The sequence below is a fragment of the Argiope bruennichi genome, chromosome 9 (genome assembly GCF_947563725.1).
Source record: "Argiope bruennichi chromosome 9, qqArgBrue1.1, whole genome shotgun sequence".
Lineage (NCBI taxonomy): Eukaryota > Metazoa > Arthropoda > Arachnida > Araneae > Araneidae > Argiope > Argiope bruennichi.
Window position 1 is genome coordinate 80,829,001 of NC_079159.1, and position 21,320 is coordinate 80,850,320.

Here is a 21,320-nt window from a genome sequence, read left to right on the forward strand (position 1 = left end):
CATACTTATTCGTACTGCGACAAGCAAGAAAAATTATCTATATAATTCCATACAATTTGTTAATGTATTTTATACATTTTTTTAATTAAATAACAGTTTTAGTTTTAAAGATGTATAACAAATTGTGCATAAATAATAATTCGTTACTTTCAAATGTATTTTGACCAATTTTCAAGCATTTAGTTTCAATACTATTAATACAGAAATAAGTATTTTAAATTTAAATTTTGCCGAAAAGCGACCATTATACTTCGTTATATTGCTTTCTCTTCCATAATTATCCTTCAGTGCATTAAAGATTAAACAATTCTTAAAAATAGGATTTTTTACTTTTCGCAATTTAGGAAAAATTGACTGAATCACATGGTATGATTACGAATAGTTCTCTTTTCTTTTCATGCATATTTTAACATATTTTCATGCATCAATTATTCACAGAAATTATTTGAAGTCTTAAAACACAATTTGAGATAATGTTTACAGATTTCAAACCTCCGGAAATTATATTTACTTAGTGCTATTAGATTGCCATTTTATCTTACAGTTATGAAAGTTTAATTCATGATTTATTTCGGTTAAAATGCATTTTGTTGCCAATAGTTAGCTTTAAATAACATAGCATGCTTGTATTCTAATTATCATTAATATTTCGTTTTGATTTGTATTCTTCGGTTACTTCATGCGGATAATTTTCATAAATATGAGCTTGGTAGATAATTTTGATAATTATAAGAAATTACTAGAGCTTATATATGCAAACACAAAACTTATAATACGTATCGTTTCTTATTTTTATTCATTCATCTTCCCATGCTAATAAATATAAAAACACTTTTTCCATTTGATTCAAACAATAATTCATCATCTTCAAAAGAAAATTCTTAACTATTATCTATAAAATAAGTATTTTCTCAAAAGAATATATTCATACAAATAAATATTTTACAACAAAATTTTTAAAAAATCAATAAGTTTTACATTTTTAAGATTTTAACAATAATTACTTTTTAAACCAAATTTAAAAATTGTTAAAAAAATTTTATGTGGATGTAAATTATAATTATAAACTAATTTTCCACAAGTCTGAAGGTCCATTTGGATTTTCAGATTATGTGTATATATGTATATCTCTCTTGCATCGTTTTCTGTTATCTCCATTTAGCTTTTTATTTTGATTTCATTTCTGTTAATTAAAAAACGTACTAATGAGTGTTTTATTTAAAAAATAAAAACAATTGAAAATAAAGTATGATATGTAAGAACTCGTGCTATAAACTCTAAAGAATTTTAATGCATCCATTGTAAAGAGTATTGAAAGAAAGTAATTGATCTCCAATGTTTAATGATTTCTTTCAAAATTTTCTGGAATGTAAAGTTTTCAAAGATGTAAGCACAAATCATCCATTTACATACTGCCATTCTTGAGAAGCTTTATTGTATTAAACAATATTGGGATAATTAATAGGTAGAAAACACAAAAATAATATAATTAAGGGAAAAAAGAGTTTTCAATAATCTATTTATACCATTAAATAATCAGTAAAGAATTAAAACAAGCATATTAGGAGAATCATATATGTTGTAAAAAAATTATCATATAGCACAGACAATGATTCTACCCAACTTTCTGTTTTGTTCATTTTTTCTCATACAAGCATGCTGATTATTATTGGCAGTTTACCATTATATGCTCTCGGGTTAGTGTAAAGTATGCTTTACTAAACTAGGTTTACAGGCAAGTTTTATTAGTCAATAATTATATGGTCACTAATTTGGCTTGTAGAAATATTCAGTACAATTCATCTTAGCGCAGATTACAAAGTGCTTGAATGATTGGTTCATTTGTAATTGTGAGATGATGAAATTTTTACAGGCGACCTCGTGTACAAAAAAGAATTACATTTAATTGGACAAATTAATTCAAGTTATACCAGTCAAAACAGCAATATACGAAATGAGTTGGAATGTAGTGTAATAATGAAATACAAATAAGCAGACAAACACTTGTAGTAAATTGCATGCAGGGAAATTCCTGGAACCACCAGCTACCAAATGATCTTGTTCATGACTTTTCTGAAACCATTTCTGGAATGCTTGCTGAGGAATTTGACTTTCTTTGCTCGAACTGCTTCCAATGTGGATAAATTTCCTGAAAAAAGAAAATATTCATGACTCTAATATTTGAAACGCTCTTATCTTCATTCGCCAGTAGATAGTTGCTTTAATTAATTGTCCGCCCTCTTCCTATCCACAAAGAAAAAAATCGTACAGCTTCAAACCGAAAGTTAATGGAATTGAATTACCCCCCCCCCAAACTTTATTTTATTGGAAATGAAATCAAGTCGTTTTAGTACTTAATAATTAGGATTTGTGTTCTAATAAAAATTGCATCATTTTATAGCTTTTCCACTCTAATAATGACATTTCCATCTTAAGGAATACTCCTAGTATTCTAACAAATACTAGAATGTATTTTATAAACGCGAATTAACAATCTTTTATGATTCACGCGAATTTTTTATTGAAAAAGGTATATGTCGTTTATATGCTTTATCAACAGATAAGACAGAATTCCATAGAAAACTAAGTCAGGCGATGAAAAAACTCGCAAAAAGGATTATAATTTAAAGTACTCGAGGAAAACATGAAATGCGAGTTATTCATGGACAATCTGCAATCTTACAATGAAATAAATACGTTCGACGGATATTGACTTTTGGAATAATTTGCTGCCTCGAAATTCTCCTAATTTTGTGATAAGGTTAACAAGTCTCTAACTTTTCGGTAAGAATTCAGTACCTTGCATGCATGCGCTACACTGCGCCAATACATACATTCATTTTTTTCTTCTTTTGCAGTTATTTGAAATTCGAAACATTCAGTTCAACTCATTCCATGACCACAATTAAGTTTAATAAACTATATTCAGAATGCACCAAAAGTATTCCCTAGAATATTTTATCTCCTTTTCTGTTCGTCATAAAATCTTTGATTATTTCATATATATAACCGAAGATATATTAGTACCTCACAGTGATATTAGTACATTGAAAGTTTTATCCTTTATATAGGAATGTGATCTGATCTTAATAAGTAGTAGGATTATTTGGTTCTTAAACTACTCACTTAATCCTGGAACATTAAGTATTTATTTTTTTCATAAAAGGTATCAAGAGTTATTTTGGGAGATTATTTTATTTTAATACAAATTCTGGGTATTCATTAATTTACAACAAAAATTAGCCAATCAATTATTTAGTTATAATATTTGCATACATTGAAATCTGGAATTCATGTACAAAAAATTTTTATTCATCAATAGGAAGCTATCTAATAAGAAAATATATATAAAGTTAAAAATTATTATATAATTTCGCAATCATCAAGTTCTTTGTGTGCTGCAAAACATTTAGATGTTAATTTCAGATATTTGAGACAGTTTTATGTTTTGAAGCTTTGAATTAAATTAAAATTACTGTAAAATACATTATGCTGTTATTTTAATTTTCATATATATTCCTTCAGGAAATTCAGTCGTAGCTGAAAAAGAGAGAGAATTGAGCCCAATTTAAATAATTTACAGATGATATCGCATAATTTCTAGTTTCCTGATACTCAGTTCGTCATCAAATTATAGTGAATCCTTTTGCAAGTAACCCTTTACTTTGTAACCCTTTAGCCTTAATATATAGATATCTTTTAAGTTTTCAAATAAAGTGATATACTATCACATTCATTTAGCAACTAACAGCAAAAATTTGAGCCGAATCAATTTCCCTAATCCTTGAATCACTCTTGAAAAAAAAATCATCATTCCTAACATTATCTGGAGATAACAGTTATTTAAATCCTTTGCGCCCTCATCATTAGTTTTGTATTTATAGAGGATTAGCAAATGCTTTTACGAGCCTTAGTTAGTAATTTAACAATATATCCTTTGATTCGATTCAATATTTACATTTCTTTTCATATGAAAAAATCGAAATTGATAAAAATGTTGTTCCATGAACGAGAAATATTGCTGAATTGAATTGTGCGTTAATGATACAAAAGATACCAGGATATTGCAATAAAACGAAAATATATGTTTCCCTAAAACTTAAAACACTATCAGATTATAATGCTAATACTGCCGGAGGTCGCTCGGAAATTCTCCTGATCTATGCCTTTTCTGTTTACAAAATTAACACTCCAAATACCTAAATCCTTAAATATTTGTATTTTGACATCGTTTAAATGTACATTAAGATGAACCTTCTTACTTAATTAAATGATTTCAAATTACTGAATTACTGTGTGAATAAATTGCTACTTCCTTTATCAATTCACACCATTTAGCTTGGTATGGAATACATAAGAAAATGTCATTGTCATGCATCTATTGCTGAGTTAATAATATTTCAATGGAGATATTTTATAAAAATCATCATATATCTGTTTAAAAATTAATATAATTAAAATATTTACGACTTTACGTTGAATCACGAATGACTAATCCACTTACTTTCCATAAGTATCCATGCGGACCCACAAGTCATTAAAACGTCTGGACCTTTGCGTCGTCGCAGAAGGCTGGGTGCTCGTATCGAAAATACGCTTCAGTGGATACCCAGGTCTTTGGTAGGTATTGCCGGAGATTCGATGGCGACTGGAACGACGACCCTGACCCTTCCTCGAATTTGAATCCATAGCATCATTTAGTTTTTGGCTTGACTTCACACCTTCGGAATTGGAAAGGCTCTTCGAGAATTTACTGGAAAATGAAAAACATTTTGGTGATAATGAAAGAAGTAGTTTCATGTTTATTCATATTTATATAATATGATTTCTAGTATTTCAATATTTTTGCAACACAGAATTAGGATATAATCAAAATAATTCTTCGTGAACTCTTTGTTTCTTCTTCTCTCCACTGGAGAACATTTGGAAGATTTGAAATTCTAAAGTGCTGTATGTTTGAACATCATTGAGAATATTAAAGGATAAACAAACATTATTATTTATGAATAGCATAATCTCTGCTTTCTCAGATATTCAGGAAAACATTAATGAAAATTATTAAATAAATTGATTATTGTATGGAATTCTATATCATATATGTACATAATATATACATAATAATTTTACTAATTCATTCTACGAGATATATAAAAACAATCCGCACACATATCTTAACTTTCTTTAGGTCTGCAAGTAGTTTTTGCTGCTTTTGAATAAGGGTTGGATTCCGAAATTCTATTCGGTTCATGAATTTAACTTATTTCATATGAAATGAATTCTACACCATTATGAATAAAATATTAAACATATCTTAATCCTTTTAATGCCGACCGAAATTAGCTATGCTAAAAATGTCTGAATAATTAGACCATTTTTTTCAGGTTTGGCTAAAAATTCATAAATAACAAAATGGGAATGATGTTTATAAAATTCATGAAAGACATATTACGAAACAGAAAGGGAGTAAATTGATATCAATTGTATTTCAATATTTGTTGAAAAGTAAAGCGCCATTGCATATGCAATGCCGCTTTATCGCCGAAAGATATTTTAAGAGATGTCTCAATAAAGAGATTGATTTGAATACTTTTTAATTTTTATAAAATTTGAAGCATATGAGCCGAAAGTACAAGCAATACACCATGAAATAAATAAATTTGTTAGATTATGTATGATTTCATTAAGAAATATTTTAAGCTGTTTAATTATTTATTTATTAATTGTTAAACTTCTATTGCTTTTATTAAAATCATGCATGGCAATTTTTCAAAGGTATTTATAAAGCAGTATACAAAATAATCTTTGAATTTTAATGAAAGTATTTCTTAAATAGTGTCTTTGTTATATGGTATAACAAAATATCGGTTTTAAATAATCTCATACAGTATGTCTCTATTAGGATGGTTGCTAGGCAACCAAATTCAGACATATGAGATTGAAAATTTTAATATTTAAATACATTTCCATGACACAAATCATTAAAACTAAAATAAAATATTTTTTTTTAGAAATTTCCTTTTAATAAATAAAACCTTCTTTTCAGATATATTTCATGATTATGTAGGAAAAAGCAGTTAAACGTGTGACCTATATTTGGTTTTAATGTATTTTCTTATCTAATTTCTTTCTAAAGCCAAAATAAAATTTACTATAACCTATATACTTAAAAATAGTTTTAGTTTATATTTACTTAATTTAAAGGAAGAAAGAAGAATTGAGGCAATAACAATCGCGTCGGAAAAAAATAAAGTAACATCTCATTTTATCAGGAGTATACATAATTAAAAACAACCTCATTATACTTTTTTATTTTCAAACTTTTATCTAAAGTACCCATGATTTTGTATTTATCAAACCCTTCCAAATAGCAATATATGATATCCATGAAAGCAAGACAGGGAACTTTAAAAATTATCTAAAAGGCCGAAATGTGAGCTGTCGTAAAATTTTAATTTAAAATACCCGCTTGCGTTGTACATAAACACAGCATCAAATTACAAAAGGTCAAGAAAATTTATGACTGAAACTTAACGCTGCTAGAGCAATTTTTATGATAGAGGATGTTCGAAATCGTAATTAGAGTTTGGTAATTTCAGATCAAAAGCTTGAAATGTGTGGACTGTTGTTTTCTAATTTCTTTTGGGAAAAGAATTTAATTGCCTGCAAAATCGATTGCCTCTAAGTAAGCTAAATGCAATCAAGAGTTAGAAAAATGGAGGCTTCGTCTAACTATTGAAATAATGATAATCACGTCTTCGATTTTGTTTTCTTTTTCTCTTTTGGACATAAATTTAAATAGTCTTTGTTGCACAAATGAGATGGGTATCTCTAATCAGTGAATGTAAAACGTCATTGTATCATTTTCTTAAATTTTTATTAAAAAAAACATATTTAAGTAAATTTTAATTAAAACGTTCATTGATCGAAAGCTAAATTTATTTCCCCTCATTTAGAAATTATTAGTTTTTGGTGCAAGTAATAAATTAAATACAAAGGTAATAAAAGAAATGGTATTTTTTGAGATTTTGTGGAAAATAAATTAAAAAAAGACTAGAGACAGTTTTATTTCTTAAGGAGAAGAGATATTTCGAACATTTTTGGAATGTTAAAATTTGTTTGCATATATTTCAGGCTTCATTAATCAACAGCACGATGAAGCAAGCCTGAAACAATGGCTCAATGGCTTCTGTATCTAAGTATTTTCTATTTATTATATATTAAAATTCTAAACTTTACATTTTATACGTTTTGTGATTGGAGAAAGCAAGTCATCTAACCCATCATATGTGTAGATTTGTTGGTATTGTTTGAAATATTTTGTGAAAATTATTCTTACGTAGTATTTGTATTACGCTTAACGTTGAAATTGCTACAAAAAAAAGAAAAAATAAGGTTTAATTAACACCAAAGTATCATTAAATGAGTTGAAAACAAAATTCTAATTTTAGATATACCGTTTGTGGCAACACTAATGAACATTTTCCGGTTGGCCTCTTTCGAGTAACGGAAAGTTTTAGTCTGTTTTAATGAACGCCTTATCAATACATGTTTAAATGAAAAACATTGTAGGAAAGACTGGACGAGATTCTGCGAATTTAAAAAAGATAAGCAGATTGCGTACCTGCTACTTTGTCGACAAAATTTTAAAAGTTGAATCAATATTTAGATATTGGAGACATGAATAAAGAATGTTCTCGCAGTGGTATTTTGAATTTTAAATCTGGGGTAGGTAGATCAGTAACTGTATGTTGCCATCATCGAAAGATTAAGCTTCCAACTTTGAACAAATGGCCTGAGGAATTCGAACGACGAACATCGACTACAATATCGAAAAACATCTGGGTTTGTGTGTGTGTGTGTGTGTCTGTGTGTGTGTGTGTGTGTGTGTGTGTGTGTGTGTGTGTGTGTGTGTGTGTGTGTGTGTGTGTGTGTGTGTGTGTGTGTGTGTGTGTGTGCGCGTGAGAGAGAGAGAGAGAGAGAGAGAGAGAAGTATCCTAATTTCCTACATTATAATTAAGTGTAAATCTTCTAAATAAATGAAAATCTTCGATTGTTTGGATAAATATTTCCATTTCTTTTTGTATTTGAGCAGAAATTGCTGTAATTCCACGTAAGCATGTGTTTACTAAGAACGAAATGTGTGGTAAAATATTTAGCTAGATATCTGCCATTTTTTATTACATTTTTCAATTTCATCAAGAAATAGAGTTATCGAAACATTTCAGTTATAATGGGACTTTTTGAAAAGAAAAAAATGAAAAAATAAAATTTGTACAATATTGTGCAACATGCGGTGCTACCTGCGTACGTAAACTTAAAAAAAAAATATTCTTTTTAAAATTTAATTTTCACCTCATGTTTGTTTGTTTTTTTGAATATCTTTCATTATAAAGGCATTTCAGATTGTAGAATAACACCTTTGTATAAGATTTTGTGAATTTGGACAAAAACGCAGCGACCAAACTACCACCAATAAAGTGCTTAATATCAATAGTATTAGTCTGATCGACCAGTTTATATCAATTTCTCCAACTACAATGGCTAATTTTCTAGACTCAATAGTCTCTAGAGAAGTCGAACCCCACCCTTTTTCCAGGGTAAGTAGCCTCTTTCCCTTTTTTTGCTTAGTGTCATTGGCCTCTAATTACAAACATCAGGTGAAACTGATATATCATCACATTATTGTACTGATTATTCTTCAGACTCTTCATTATTCGACAGATGGCGCTGCGAAATTGTCATTCATTCTTGCATTTTTTTAAAAAAATGTCTGATTAACTTGATGACATAATAGTTGACTTTCTAAGAAGGAATTTGGGCCAATTTTTGTTCGATTTAATTATGTTAAACTCTAAATATGTTTTACCTTTTAAATTTATTTTTTATAAATTCACGTTGTGTCTGTGAGTTTTGTCGTTTTAGTTTTTTGTGTCTGTGAGTGAGTTATTCGTAGTTTTAAAACGAATAAGCTTTGTTTTACAAGATATTCCAAGATTTATAGCAACGCCGAATACCTGGATTCCAGATTTAGTCAACTAAATGCCAATTATTATAACCAAACGTTCCGACTCTGCTTATATGTAGATCTAGTTATTACACATTATCAATCTATTCTACTTAACTGACGGTTCCTTTATGAAACTGGTCAAATAAAAAGGTATTTATAGACAATTCCCGACAACCATGCTTATGCTTTCCATGAAGTTGAAATGTTTGAAAGCTGATGCAGATATCGATCTGAAAGTTTTACTACGTATTTTAAAATATATGAAACAGGTTTAAGTGGACTACGAAAATTTCCATGAAATTGGCAGAAAGAATTTATAATGCATTTCACGATTTATATTTTCTTTAAAGTTACTATCAACCTATAAAAGCTGCTTTAAAATCTGTCTGTTTATTGTAAAAAAAAATATTTACTTCTATTTTCATTATATTCTCACTTCAAGAGATAAATGGATTTTTCTTTATTTTTTTTCACTCAGTGTTTTTTAATTTTTTATCTGACAATGTTTTTTGCATATCACTACTTATTTAATTGCAATTTAAATAACTAATTTTAATTTTAGAGGTCATAAATATTATGTACAGAGGAGAAGGAGATGCAAATATAGCTTGGCAAAAGAGCGTTGGAACTAGACGACGATAAGCGATTACATATTTTTTATGCTATATTTTAGCAAAAGCTAGTAATATTTAGCAAAGCTAGTAATATTCTAATTTCAGTTGGTGTTAGTAAGTTCTTTAACTATTATTATTTTTTTTTTACATTTTCCATTGCATTTGTTTTATTAGTGTATCATTATTTGTTTCAAATGGATTTTAACGATAAGTTTTAATGCAAATCTTCGTGAACATTAGGGATAGAAAAGGAAACAAAACATATTATGTTATAATGAAGTTTATATAGCAATTAATTTCTATCAAAAGTGTACTACAAATAATATTTTATTTTTTATACCTTAAGTACTCTTCCAATGTGGATGATATTTTTTAATGCAACATACTTTATTTAATCTTTTGACAATCATATCCGATAAATTATTAATAGGATAAAAATCCTTCTAGATAGTCAAATCGATACTTGTTGAGATTCACGGCTTTCGAGTTCAGTCGCCACCAGCGCCACCTTTCGGGACCAATATTGACTATTAATATTTGATGAGATAAAATTCTCCGATTTTCCCAAGTGTAAGGCTGCAAATAATGCATTTCGTCTTCTTTTTATTATTATTATTATTATTATTGAATTTCAAAATCTATCAGTCATTTTTTGGGACACACGATGGATAAATATCTTTACTAGTAATAAAAATTTAAAAATCAATTCACAACAAAAAGTAAATATAAATTATTTCGTATTGCATGAATTAATTTTATGTACATTACTAAAAATAAATAAGTTACTACAATTAAAAATTTCTGCTGAAGGTGAAAAATATTTATGTAAATGTTAGAAAGCAAAAATATATAATTCTGAGTTGTTTAAAAATCAAAATTCAATTCATTTCTTTTATTCTGTTTTGTAAAGATGTATTTCATTAAAATTAATTAATACAATGTTATTTACATCAAATATTCCTAGAAGAGGTGACTAATGATAAGCTTAGTTTAGCCATGCTGATCAACTTTAATGAATGCATCCATTCAAAAAAAAAAAAAACTAGATTATTTTTAGCGCATTATTTTAAATTATGTTTGAGAAATAATTATAGGGCATTCTGAATCATTAGTTATACTTAAAAGTGCCGAGATTCATTGGCGACGAAATTTGGCAGTGCTTTCTCAAACATATTCCCATTTGCACGTGACACATATGCACATTCATTTCGTTCACTCCGAGTGGATTTTCTTTTGCATGACCCCAACACTTTTATTTGGTCTAATTCTCGATTTTTATTCAAATTGATTGATTAAACTGATTTTTCCATTATACATTAATCCTAAAAATAGCTTTGTCTCATATATTTCCTCCAAAAGCTGAAGCTCTTGCCAAATTCGACCTGGTTTTGTTTCCACATAAGCGTTTTATATAGAGGGAGCTTCACGCAATCTAAAAATCGCTAAATATAACTACGGCTTATAAATATCAACAAGTATTGTTAAATCTGCTAGTTTAACCGAAGCACAAAAAACGAAAGCTAATTTAATTTTTCAATGTAACTAAATTATGCTAGCATATTAGCTTCCCACCTAGTATATTGTAATTTAATAAATATACTTGTGTATTTATCCTATTCTATTATAGTTTTTCTAAATAAAAAAGAATAAAAAAATGCACTTTCCAATTCAGTAATCGAATTACGTTTTTAAAATTATTTTTACGGAATTTGTCCTGAAATACTTATTTACGTGCGTGTGTTTTAGTAAGGATGGATATGAAAGAAGGATATTTTAAATATTAATCAAAGTAAAGAGAAAATTTCTTAAAAATATTATATTCAATATTTAAAATATAATTTAATGAAACTTTGGATTTTTTTAAAAATTTATTTTCAGAATCATTTAAATTTTTTGGATAGTGGAAAATTTAACTTTCATCCATAAATAATGAAAAAATAAACAGTTTTAAAATTAAAAAAAATAATAATAATAATTTAAGGAAAGACCTGGTTATTCCGCCTTCCATTACGGATCTGAATATTTACGGATTAAACTGTCTAGACTCTTATTGTTTGATTATTTATGACTTCCCTTTGTTGTTTTCCTTAATGCAAGTCGTTATTTACCTCCGAAAGCCAAGTGCAAAAAGAACCCGTAAATATTTCTGGGTTCTAACGGAAGTCCATAATGCCATCTAGTAGCATTTCCAAAACAAATAATCTACCTTAGCCAGTATAAACTGGCTGGTCGCCAACTAACACTATACAGTAACATCATATCGTTTTTGTGGATGAAATTAATCTTGTCTTTTTCTCCCATCAAGTAAATATTATTGGAATAAAAAATTGCTCAAGGTGTTTTCGATGTCAATTTGTTTTATTTTCAAAAATGAATATCGGTTCAAGTATTTTATTAATACATGATTTGTTGAGTTTAATTATGGAAATATGTGTTAACATTAACGTCAATTAAAATATCAATTAAAAATACAATGAAGCTCCTTACTTTTAAAAGTTTGTCTTCAAAATGTAGGAAGAGTTTCGATTTTTCTTTTTAAAACATTCAATTGTTCTTTTACTGTTTGGATACCAGAATAAATATATGTAGGCTTATATACTTGTAGGTCATCAGCATTTTCAACTTCTTAATATATTAGAAAATCTAAGAAAGAACATTTTCGAATTTTTAAAGGTTTTAAATGCCAGTATATGCGTTAAAATTCCAAATTTTTCCATGGAAATTAAGGTACTCAAAAGAGAAAACACCTGGGAAATCTGGTAGATGCAAGATTCCCCTGATCCTTGATTGCTACGGATTCCTCGCATTCATAGGGATATTGGAATACTATTGTGAGGGTCCCGAATGTCTATGCAATCAGTTACTATGAGTAATAGTTGGATTAGATTGAGATAGATTCTGGAAGGAATCCATCTCCTACACAAAAGATCGACATGAAAGGAAAATTATTTGAGATAAAAGATCAGATAATTCCTAAATAAAATATAACGCTTTAGTATAATTCATGAATTGCACAATAAAAAATAATTTTATATATTTCTATAGAGGTTGTGATTTGTTGTGGTTTTTAAAAGGATGGATTGATGCTTCTAGTTAGATTCGCAGAATGAATTGCAAACAAAATGATCTATTCCCAAAGGTAAATTACAAACACATTTTGTGGATATTCAGTTAATTGGGGGACGAAAAAATAATAACCTTTGCAGCATCAAGGTGCTGAAAGCAATTGACATTATTGAATCGTGTATTATAAGCATCACCTCACTCAGGCAATAGCTATGCGCACTACAATTTTATTTAATTATAATGATGTGTTTCCTTTTCATTACATTTTTAGCATGGCCAAAGACAAATCTCTTTAGACAATTTTATTGTATAAAAAACATGCATCATAAATAATAAATTACATTATTATAAATTTATTTGATTTCGATTTTTCGGAATGAAACCCATTGTTCTAACTTATATATGCCTATAGAAAAAAAAACTGTTTCACTTAACGAATGTTTGCGTTATGAGTAAGATTGGAAGGAATTATCCAAGTTGAGTGAAGTTCCACTGTATCTTTATAATTTTTTAATGCATTGTAGAAATATATCAATATTTCCTTCTTAACAAATAACATTTGTGAATGCAGGAATTCCATTTTCTTCAATAAATAAATGAAAAATAAAGAAAAAAAATGATTATCTCTTCTCCACAATTGTAAATTTAATTCGTGCTAATGTTCTTGTTAATTATGTCTTGCAAATGTTACAATTTTCCTAATTAGATGTAGAAATGCTTTCGTGTATATTTTAAGCGGAAACTATAATCCTCAATCATTATCATTGCTATAGTGATATCTGTTTCCCATGATTGTTTTATATCCGATTGCAATCTTTAGGACATAGTGAAAAGAAATACAGCCTTGTTTTCTATAGTAATGCAAAATAAAATTTCTCATTCTGTATCATTTTTGCAGACGAAAACACCAGAAAACAGGTTTATATTTGTAAATAATAATAATAATTTCTCGCATCATTTTTTCATAACATTATTAATTATTTCCATATAGAAATTGGATTTTTCTTTCTCTGAGACTGATTGCAACTTATTGGACTGAGCTTTGTAGAACCTCGAGCAATCCACAAGGTATTAACATCGATGATATTTTTTTAAGGCTGGTACTGATAAATAATGGGGCCTTAATGGGATTTTGATAGCATTTTAGCGCCTTTTGTCTCTTGCTAATGTTACCATTCTTTTCTTCCAATCTATTTAAATCTTCTATTTGGGATATTTCCAACACGTAAAAGCAAATCAAACCCATTTATAAAACAATTTATTAAATGAAAATACGTTATTGTCAATATATACTTCATAGAATCAAATTTTTCTGATATTTATATAAGTGCAGTTATTTTGATAGGTTAACATAAGTAGTTTATCTTTGCTTTGAATGTTAAAGTATATATTTTGATATCACAATTCAAACGTTTCTAATTTTTGGTTTTTAAATTCTCTCTGAATAATTCTTAAAAATATCAACACTCATTATTGATGCAAAAATGAACTTTAATTCTTAAGATAAATAAAATTTTTATTCTTATTATTATGACGCTATATTTGTTTATAAGTTTATTATTCTGCATTATTGTTTCTTTTAGATTATGTAAGTGGACAATAAACTTTTCAAAATTATTTACAATGTGATTCTAAAATACATACAAACTGCATATATGTATAAACAGGTATGTTATTCCTCATTTCATTTTTTTTTATAAAACATCAAAAACTGTTGTAATCTATGAAAACTGAAAATCTGAATTCATATTTAAATGTTCAACAAAATATTGGAAAGTTTGTGAATTATGTGAATTATTATTCTTCCAATGAAACGTCTAAATTTTTGTTAAAAAATTGATGTGTATGATTATGAAAAATTAACATTAGATTGATCTGTTTTGGTATTATATTTAAATAATAATAAATTAATTAATAAAACTATTTTTTATATATTTACTAATATGGCTGCTGCTGAAAAATATTAAAAACCTAAGCAACGTACTACTCTTCTGAATCTAAAAGATTACTAACATTTCTCTCGAAATTTTCGGTGTTTTTTTTAAATATGTTATTGATTCATTTTCTAATTCTACTGTGATTTGTATTTTTATCATACAGAATTCTAAACAAAATTATATTAAAATTTTATCTTACAGATAGCTGTTGGGCTAAGTTTTATAAGTTAGCAAAAACGCACTTCCTAAGATTACAAAATGTAAAGCCTTATTTTCAAAATTAATTCAATGTTGAAATTAGTTTGAAATTAATAAAAAAAATGATTGGAAAGTGCTTCTGGAAGACAATAAGTCTGCCCTAAGTACCATGTTTGAGAATCAATATTTTGAATGCGCCCATAACCATGCGTTTATCTAAACTCCCATCATAATTAACAAATACTGCTCTCCTTTAGTAGCTTTATGTTATATTCGTTATATGCTTGAATTAATTAGTATCTCTATTGCAATTTCAGAATCTTTATCTTTCCTTAACCACAGGAATATGAAATAAAAAAGAAGCTGCTTGTGCACTAAACGCTGTCATTAATCAAAATTCAAATGAATAGCATAGTTTCTGGTCTTTTAAATAAGTCAATATTGCTCATTTGTTGCATTACATTGTTTACTGGCGACCGTTTTCTCTTCTTTGGCACCATATCGGTTGTCTGCAGGATAACATTCAGGAATGATAACACGCCATTCATCAATGACACCAATCTAGTCGTAGATGATTGCAGCCACTAAATAATCATGCCTTTTCATATTACATGGCACTCTTCAACATAAGCAAGAAAAAAAAAATAGTAGCCTGATTCGAAGTGACATTGATGTGTAAGTACTTTAAGATAATTGGAGCAGGGTCCATAAGAATTCGCTTGATTCCAGAGACAGATGGAGTTCCATATTCTTATTTTCCATAAAGAAAGAGAAATAAAGAAACAAAGGGAAATGTTTTGATTGATAAGAACAATATTGTATTATGAAATGTTTGGAAAACAGTAAATACTGCGAATCAGTGCTGACAGATAAACATAATTTGTTTAACTATTCAGCAATTACTTACCGAAAGTTTTAATGAAGAGAGATGGATGGCATCTGGTGCGCAGCAACGAGATGATTTATGAGGTTGTAGATGATAGTTCGTTTACATTTGATAAGAATTTTAGGTTTAGCAAAAGTGAATAGATGTTCTCATCTTGAATGGGAATACTTTTTTCTCTTCTTTGCAAAGAACAAATATAGGAGTTTTTTAAATGAGAATTGATATTCAAAATTAGATAACTTCGAAAGGACTTATAATTCTGCTGTTTAAAGTAAAATTTCTATGAGCAAAATGTGCTGTTAGCATTCCTGGAGTACTTTCATATGTCATGATTTACATAAAAGTGAATGTATTCATCTGTAATGAGTTATTCTCGACTTATATAAGAGTTACACTCTGAAGCTCGAAATTTCAATTTTAAACTGAAATGACTATTCTTTTTAGTTTTAATGCAAATGCATTTAAATATATATTTGTGTATTTTATAGAAAATTATGAGTGTGAATTCTTCTCTTTGTTTTAGCCGTATTGTTTATCATATTGTAATAATACGAATCCTGATTTGATGTTTAGAATGAGTAATAATATAATATTATAATTTTTAAAATGCGATATTTTTTTCAAAGCACTCTGAATTTTATGTCAATATATTTTTCTTACTTCAGATGAGTGTGCAGTTTTCTTTGAATTATGACGCTCTTATTATTATTAATAATAATACGACATTTTGTTTCATGGAGAGAAGCAATAAATTCACTTATCTAGAACATCTAGTGAAAATATTTCATAGCATGCCATGACGCCAACATCTTTTTACTGTGGATGATATATAATGAATTCTGATGAATGATTCTGAACTATAAGCTGATTCTAAAGTTACATTAGATCAGAAAGAGAGAGAAAATCTTACCTGATCCAGAAATGGTGATATTGCTTAAAGTTTCATTTTGAAAATTAATAGTAGGTTTACTAATGGAATATATTGGGTGTTCCAAAAATGATAGACGACTCGAAACATCCATTTGAAAAACGGAAGACAATAGAAATGTACGGTTTATTACATTCTTCTTATGTAACCAGATAATTTATTCTTACCAATATTCAAAATTAGTTATAAATTTCGTAAGAAAATAGCGCTGCTAACTAGGGAAAATTACAAAACAACGTTTTCAAAATAACTACCGTTTGCAGCAACAACGTGGCGCAGTCTGAGGACAAAATTCGCAGACGACTGTAGAAACGTTTCAGAATGTTCTGACACGCAGCAGACATCAATTGTTCTTCTTCATCTACAGTTTGTTGATTGTGACGATACACCTATTCTTTCAAGTAAACCAAAGAAAAAAAAATCGCATGTTGTCAAATATGGAACATAGGAATGTCATTTTGCGTTTGTTTTTCGTAATCAAGTGCGATGTCAGAATCACAGAAATGAACATTGAGAAAATCGGACACTTCAGACTTACAATGTGGCAGGGCACTATCTTGCATAAATCACGAGATCCTTCCTACGGTCCTTGAAAGTTGCAGTCAGTGTAGTTGGCCTAAAAATCTATGAAATTTCCTATTAAAATGAAGTTTTTTTCTCAAATTTGCAGGCAGCGAAGTCAAAAATAAAAATTATCTCGGAATCTATTTAAAAAAAGCGATATTCCGAAGACAGAAAAGTCTTCTAAAAAATAAGATTAACACATCCTTTATAAGTTAAAGTGATGGAAATATTTGTTTTCGATTGCAAATTTGTTGAAAATCCCATTCTTTACAAAATAATCAACATCGAACAAATGTTAGCAAATTAAAACGTTCATCCAAAACTCTGATAGCAGTTAAAATCAAAGCATCCAGATTAAATACTGAAAACTACTTCAATGAATTAATTCCATGGAAAGGAAAATTCGTCTGTCAGCAAAGACAAATGTAATAATAGAATTATATCTGATAATGCGAAGACTTCGCAATTTAGAATGGATTGCAAAAGAATTTTCTCTGCTTATTTGCTTGAATTGTGTTACTAGATAAGAGAATATATTATCATTATTATTGTGTTTCGAAGGTGATAAGACTAAACAGATTATATATGATTAGCTTTTCCTCATATATGTGCTTCAATATACTTCAGAAAAAATATTTTAATATTGTTTTAAAGTCATTTTTTTTAGAAACGTTCTTATTTGAGCAACTATGGTGATGCCTTCTTTTAAATACAAAAAATACAAGTTCATTGGCATATGCAGTAGAAGAAATTTTATTTTAATAACAGAATTTTTTTTAAAAAATTAATCGTGAGCATGTATTAGAACTTTTATTGACATTCAACGGTTATTGGTTGACAAGTCTTTGAATGTATAAATTCTATATAATTTCTTAAATTAATTAATATAATAAATCGATGAAATAAAGATAAACCAAAGAGCATAAAAGTTTATTTTGCGTAAAATATATGGAGTCTAAAAGGTAAATATCTTCAGTTTATACATATCAGTATTGCGGCACGATCTTTTAAAATATAAAAGCATTATATATATCTTTCTAATTTAGAAGATAATCATTTTCTTAATTACTAGAACAAAATACAATATTTCCATCTCATCCAATGAAACTCATCTGATGGAGAAAAGGAATTATTATTATTATTTCAAAACACGATAAGAAGAGATAAAATTTGCTGAACATTACCTGCCCACAAGCAAAATTACTGAATTTGCTGTTTAATTCACTTTTTATAGAAATGCAACAAATCATTTCCCTTATTTTGAAGCATTAAAGAAATAATGGTTAAAAATATAATGTTCATGTTGCATTAATTTGAAATTTTTTCTTCTATCAAATATCACGAAATGAACTTTTTACTAAAGGCATTCTTCATTCACTATACAGTTAAGAAAAATTATTTTTGTTTTTCATTTTTCTGTCTATTTTCTATGACTTTTGGATTAAAGTTTCTTAATTTTGATGATGCATATCTCATTTTTCTGTTAGTGGTTCAGATTTCCATTACCTCCAGAGAAATTAATTAGTAAGTTATGTTTCAAAGATGTGGTTCCTTGTACTTGTTTTTCCTTTTTCTTCGAAGGCTTGGTAATTTTGTCCAGTGCAAGCATAAAGATAATGATTCAAAATTATTAAAAATGCTTTACCTTTGTTCCTGTTTTTAATATTTTTCGTTATTAAAGTTAAGGTATGTATAAGTATTTCTATATAAGAAATGGATGTTGAATTAATAACATACCTGCAAGTATTTTTTTCACTTATTTTCATATTTCAGAATTTAATTAAATTTGTTGTGTAATCATATTGCAACTAGACGCAAATTTTCTTAGAATATTTCAGAAAAAAAATAGAGGATTTTAGAAAATGAAGACAAAATATCAAATATTTCTTTCGCTTCATTTAATATTTGGTTATTTAGTTGATATTCTTATTAACAACATTTCAAAAATGCCCGTAATTTTGTCTTACTTAGAGACTTTCAAATGTACCAACATGATATTAAAAATTTTTTGCAACAATCTGTACATCTATTTGAAAATATCTAATTTAAATTATAATACCATAAAAACTAACTAATTGTAATTAAAAATCAATTTGGATATTCCATATTTTACATCTTTTTTCTTATATTGTTACATAGATTACATTATAAATGTAATTTATGGCACATGAAATGATAGTGTTTGACACCATAACTTACTAAAGTGTAAATATTTTAGATGTATTTAAAATTTTAATTCGATTCAAATTTTAGATTCATGAAATATTTTATAGGAGTTATCAATATATTTGATAGAGAATTTACTTAAGAAGCTTTCTATTGGGTTGTTACAGAAGATCCAAAAACCTGTCCTGAGTTGTACGGCAATGAATTCAACAGGTTCAAAAACAAATGGCGATGCTTTATTCTACATGAAAATGTGAACAAATAGTAGTTAAATATAGCCGAAGCGTATAAAAGAATAGCACTTAAAGTATAAAACAGAGCGCAAGTAATAGATTTCTATTAAATATTCACAAGAGAAATTATTGGTTTACTCAGAGGGGATGCAATCTTTCTTTCTCCTCTCACCCGCTAACGACAGCTTGCTTGAGTTGAACCCAACTAATTACTTCACCTTTGTTTCTTGGTGTTTAATAGTTTCTAGAGCAATAAAGAGCAACAAAGTTTCTAAAACAAAATGCGGTACTCTGTTCCTAATGAAGATATCGCCAAAATTCTCGAATATTCTGGATTCTTCATTTGCGTCATCAAAATCTTCCAACCGTCAAAAAGTTTTTTTTGCCAAGGCGGAGGATTATTTATTTGGCATCTATCTTTAAAACTATCTTTCATATCTGCAGACTCTTACTGCTCAAGAAAGCAATATTACAAATTCGCAAAAATATATTGGTTACCATGTCATGTTACAAAATTCAAGCAAGTGTGGATTATAGAGAGGCTAAAAAATTTTCTTGATAGCGTAGGTTTTTCCTTAAAAAATGCATTAATCTTTAATAAATTGGATTTGTATTTTTTTTTTATTTAACAAAATAAAACCGAAAAATTAAATGCATGTAACAAACTTATAATTCCACATAAGGGTGAGAATGTGGAACTCTACTGAACTATTATAAATTTAAAAAGATAAACAGGAAAAAAAGCTAAATGTTTTATCACAAGACGAATACATTTCACGAGGGGAAAGAAATTTTGATAACAATATATTAAGGCATCCCGAATACGTTGAAAAGGTCGATTTTAGCTAAAAATGGCATTTAAAAAAATTCTTTTATTGGATAGATCAGTCTTTAAGCTATCTAAAATAGGTTTACTTTTGTCTCTACGTTAATTACTAGTTAAGATATTAATATTTTTGTAATGATCGGTAAACCGGAATTGGACATTTAGGTAGCCGGAAGGACTGAATTAAAGGGCCAAAAATATGTTATAAATTGGTATAAATACAGATTTAGTTTTAAATACTGAAAATTTTTTGCACACAAAAACGCAAAATGCCAATGAGAGTTTCAACGATGTTTTGCAGCAATTTGTACCTTAAAGATGTTTTTGTTGAGCTCCGAACACTCAGATTAGTGGAATTTATGTCTGTAATACATTTTAATGAAGGGCTTATATTATTACTGAATATCCTTAAGGTTGTTGGAATGTATCCTAATGCAAATTCAGATAGAGCGTTTGCTGAGTTTGATAAAGACAGAATAAATGAATCTAAGTGGCATTCACTGCAAAATGCAAAATTTGCCAGAAAAAAAATTTAAATAATTAAAAAAGGAAAATTATTAAAAGGTAAGGAGTAAGAACATATAACCTATAAATGTGGTTAATTTTAAGTAGGTCCTTCCATAATTTATTATTAAAACATGTTACTGTATACTTTAAATGCATTTTTCTCAAAACTGATTTTTACTCATTTATTGCTCACTTCAAATCAAATAACTCAAAATATAATTATCATATTACTATGAAATTTGGTGGACATTGTCTTAATTCTAGTTTTTAGAGAATGAACTTAAAGAATTTAGATCGAGTGAATACTTTTTAATTTACAGGCTACTGTTTGAATAATAACATCATAAATTTGCTAAACATTTCATGATAAATATTCGAATGGTTGTAA

The 21,320-nt window shown here is 27.9% G+C and overlaps 1 protein-coding gene across 1 annotated transcript in view; it reads right to left on the bottom strand.

The window, feature by feature from the left end:
* Positions 1-1,217: 1,217 nt before the first annotated feature.
* The window catches only part of LOC129984425 (metalloprotease TIKI1-like), a 261,041-nt gene continuing 240,938 nt past the window's right edge, over positions 1,218-21,320 (bottom strand). Inside the window, exons 6-7 of the mRNA XM_056094302.1 lie at positions 4,505-4,753; positions 1,218-2,149 (exon numbers count right to left, since the gene is read on the bottom strand). Coding sequence (XP_055950277.1) covers positions 1,921-2,149; positions 4,505-4,753 — 478 coding nt within the window. The 3' untranslated portion in view covers positions 1,218-1,920. The remainder of the gene's footprint in view (positions 2,150-4,504; positions 4,754-21,320) is intronic.